This window comes from Amborella trichopoda, chromosome 8 (genome assembly GCF_054954075.1).
Source record: "Amborella trichopoda isolate Santa Cruz 75 chromosome 8, AtrichopodaSantaCruz75HAP2 v2.0, whole genome shotgun sequence".
In the NCBI taxonomy this organism is placed as follows: domain Eukaryota; kingdom Viridiplantae; phylum Streptophyta; class Magnoliopsida; order Amborellales; family Amborellaceae; genus Amborella; species Amborella trichopoda.
Genome location: NC_142343.1, coordinates 15858403 through 15862403, shown reverse-complemented (window position 1 = coordinate 15862403; position 4001 = coordinate 15858403). Strand labels below are relative to the sequence as shown.

Sequence of the window (4001 nt, the reverse complement as noted above, 5' to 3'; positions counted from 1 at the left end):
ATGCAAAGGAAGAGGGTTTGGCTTTGCAATTAAACAAGACTATGCATAGCTTCCATGGGGGCCTACCGGGCTGGTTATAGATTCAAAAAACATTTTGGAAATATTCTCAATGATTGGTGGTCTGCAGTCAAGTTCTTTTTCAAGAGATTTGCCGAGTTCCAATGTATGAAACTCAGCCATAGTTTTAGAGTTGGTACCAAGGGGATTGCAAAAGGCACAACTAAACCTCCCGCGTCATTTCTAATAATCCTCCTATATTCAATTTTGCCAAGATAACTAATGAAGAGCTATTTATGTTGAGCTTGAAGTGACGTAGGGTGGGGAGTGACGATGCAATGTAGATACAGGCAGGGGGCTCCATGCGGCACTTCATTTTTGGATTTTTTGTGATGTTATTTTTTGGGGGATGGAAAGCCCAACCCTTCCCTTTTGTAAGCTTGTGGACTAGGTGGATGATCTGTGGAAGAAGGTGCTTTTTGGACGTCTTCATCTCTTCATGGATACATGTGTTGCTCTTAGCCCACAGACACTATTTGGTGATGGAGAAGATGTAAACCCAAACATTTTTCTAATGAGTGGATTTAAACAAAACTTGATCCACTTAAGCTGTCATGATCCTTGTGGAGTGCTTGAGAGATATGTTCTTGTCGAGTCTCTAAAGTATAGATCTCCAAAATCTCCAAAATATAAAATATATAATTTGATCCTATCAAACAGGTCATACAAAATTATATAATTTAAATCATATACGAGTTTATACAATCTAGAAAGCATATTAGGGTCTATCCAATGTTTTAAAACCTGACAATTTCCAACCTGGGTCGCCAATTCGGATGTGAAATTGGTAAGAACCGAACCGGTTTCAAAATAGTATGGGTCCTTACCAAGTTCCACCTTAAAGCCCCCTTTTTTATATTTTTTATTTTTTATCCTTTGAGCGTATCGAACGCTTTTTATGATCCACCCTAAATGCCCACCCAATAAATTTCTATTTTAATTTTTATTTTATTTTATTTATTTTAAAGTTTTTTAGATCACCTGTAATAGACGATTCAAGAACAATTTGAAGCGTTGATCCAGACCGGGATTCGGGGTGGACAATCCACCCTACCAGTCTATTTTTTTTAGGAAAAATTTCATATAGAACCCTAATTTCTCATATTATTTTATGGTAGATCCTCATTTCGTTTTTGTTTAAAACGGCATTAAAAAACCCCTAAATATTTCACCATACCCCCTCATCTTTTATCTCTCTTTTTTATTGACTTTTGATTGTAAAAATTAACTTCAAAAATTCTTTTTATATCATTTCAACCCAAAAACTTTTTTAATGGATGGAATGGGAAAAAGAAAGTTAAAAACGTTTTTGTGTTGAAATAGTATAAAAAGATATGTTGGGGCCAATTTTTATGGTCAAAAGTAAATAAAAGAGAGAGATAAGAGATGAAGGGGTACGGTAAAATCTTTAAAAATTTTCTTATACTACTTGAAAAAAAGAAAAAAAAATTAAAAAGAGGGTCTTTATATGAAAATTTTTCTTTTTTTTTAGAACAATAGGCCTATCAAACGTACCCTTAACATATCGCTATAAATTGCCCTTCCCATTTCCAAATTATTAAGTAAGGTTTTGAGAGGCGTCGGCTTGCCAAATGCCAACAGAGTGGGAGGCCACGTGCGAACTTTTTCAAATTGTATTTATTTATTATATGTCTTCTCTTTAATGGAAAATTGTTTATTTTTAAAATTCATAATCTTTATGTTAGAGATTACATGTCTTCAAAAATTAAGTCTTAAAATGAGATTTATTAAGAGCCTCGCATTCCTGCATATGCGGGCCTGGCCGCATAAAACCGGGTTAAAAAAATGAAAAAAAAACCCTTATCAAGGTAGGGTTTAGGGGTTTGGGCTCCTTCCTGTTCTCTGTTCTTTCCTCTTGGTTTGCCGTGGTTCAACCTAAAAAAACAATGGAAGCTCTCCATGGGAGCTTGGCCGTATCATCAAGGAGCGTCCCATGCGTCCATCCTCTTACCCATCATTCTCTCTCTCATCATTTCCCTATGCTTTCTCTCTCCTCCAAACCCCCCTTTCTGTCACTCCGAAACTCATCCAGAAAATCCACAATCATCCCTCTAAGACATATTTCTCTCTCTGCAAGTCAATACTCACCGTTCCCTGGAGAAACTCCACAAAATACTTCAGAAGCAATCAAAATTCGCTCTTCTTCATTTTGGGAAGAAACCCCACAAAAAATTTCCAGAACCCAGGAAAAGAACCCACCACAAATTTTGAAAACCGCCATTAAAACTGCCTGTATACTCATTGCATCGACCCCTATCTTCTTCTTTCGTTTCCAAAATCCAGCCATTGCGAACCCCATCTCTGCAACTCCACCCACTATTGAAACTGAAGAGGTTTCTTCAAGAGAGAGCGATAAACTCACGGAAGAAGATTCTCAAAAACTCACGGAAGAAGAGAAAGAGAAGGTTTTGGAAGAGTATCTGGACACCCACCCAGATGATATAGCGTCTCTGAGAGCTCTAATGGAGATCAAGATCATGGCCTCGAAGATCCCTGAAGCCATATTGGTCATCGAGAAGTTAATGGCTCTCGAGCCCGAAGAGATAGAGTGGCCCATGCTCAAGGCTCACTTGAAAAGTTATGCAGGTGAATCTGAGGCTGCGTGGCGAGGATTTGAAGATATTTTAAGCAAAGACCCACTTTATGTCGAGGCCTATCATGGCCTGGTTATAGTGGCTTCACAATCTGGTGGCATGGAAGAGATATGTCAGAGGATTAAGAAGGCAATGGAGATTTGCAAGAAGGAGAAGAGGAAAGAGGATATGAGGGATTTTAAGCTGTTGATGGCTCAGATTCATGTTCTGGAAAGCAATTATGAAGACGCATTAAAGATTTATCAGGAGCTTGCGAAAGAAGAGCCTAGAGATTTTAGGCCTTATCTGTGCCAAGGTATTATATATACTTTGCTTGAAAAGAAGGATGAGGCCGAGAAGCAGTTTGAGAAGTACAGGAGGCTGGTTCCAAAGGGCCACCCTTATGCTCGATTTTTCGACGATAATGTACTCGCCACTAATGTCTTCTCTCAGTTGAGAGAGAAAAAAGAAATGGCTGCAAATAATTGATGGGATTTTGGTTGGACCAGTATGGCTTGCTTTGCAAGAGTTTGAACATATTAAGAAGAAGCATGGTGATTCAGATGTTTCTCTTTTGGAAATGAGATTAATCATAGGTAAGCTTTTCTGTCCTTGGTTTCTAGTTTGTATTACCCAGAGTATACACCTCAAATGTTGGAGTTTTTCTAGTGAGGTTTCCAATTTGGGGATACTTTGAATTATGCAAAGCGGACAAAGCAGGAAATTTGAATTAAATCGGATGTTCCTTGCCCTCTGATTTGATTTTTAATTTCTTTATGTATTTGATAATTTAGAAGTAGCAATCTTAATGTCTTAAATCTTAAATATGAGCTGTTCTTAACTCCTTATCTTGTATATGTGTTTTTCTTTGTCTATGCAGTTGCATTTTTCAATTCCAACCACTGAAGCCCCTCTTCTCGTTTGAAATTTTCTTTTTTCCTGGTAAATGCATTCTTGTTTGATTTTAGTGTTCTTCTTTTCTCATCTATTTTGTTTCATGTGTTTTGTGTACAACTAAAGTCTAAGGGTACTATAGGAAAACAAAATGACATTTGTACGAGACATATAGAACAACATCATATGTTTCTATTGGTTTCCAATTCAAATTGAACATTAATAATCAACTATAGTGCTTGTTTCCTTCATTTTGATGGTTGTGTTCTCAAATATTTTTCTTTTTTCCCTTTTGTTTTTATCAGGTAATCCACATAATAGAGAGGCCATTTATATCAAAAGTATTAGACAAATCAATTCTTTACTACTGACTCCTTTCCCTTTTTTATGAAAATTACCACTATTGATTCCATGACAATTTGGAAGTTTTAATCCCCTGTGGTGCTTTTCTGGCGA

General features: G+C 36.9%; 1 protein-coding gene across 1 annotated transcript; it reads left to right on the top strand.

Annotated features, from left to right (window-relative positions):
• The first annotated feature begins 1798 nt into the window (after window positions 1-1798).
• On the top strand, window positions 1799-3796 carry LOC18434156 (uncharacterized). Its single transcript, XM_006844189.4, has 2 exons — window positions 1799-3247; window positions 3532-3796. Exon 1 carries the CDS (start codon window positions 1965-1967, stop codon window positions 3138-3140), a length of 1176 nt encoding a protein of 391 aa, XP_006844252.1. The 5' UTR covers window positions 1799-1964; the 3' UTR covers window positions 3141-3247; window positions 3532-3796.
• The last annotated feature ends 205 nt before the right edge of the window (window positions 3797-4001 follow it).

Coding starts and splice junctions, on each gene's coding strand:
- LOC18434156 (XM_006844189.4), top strand. CDS start 1,965: ATGGAAGCTCTCCATGGGAGCTTGGCCGTATCATCAAGGAGCGTCCCA.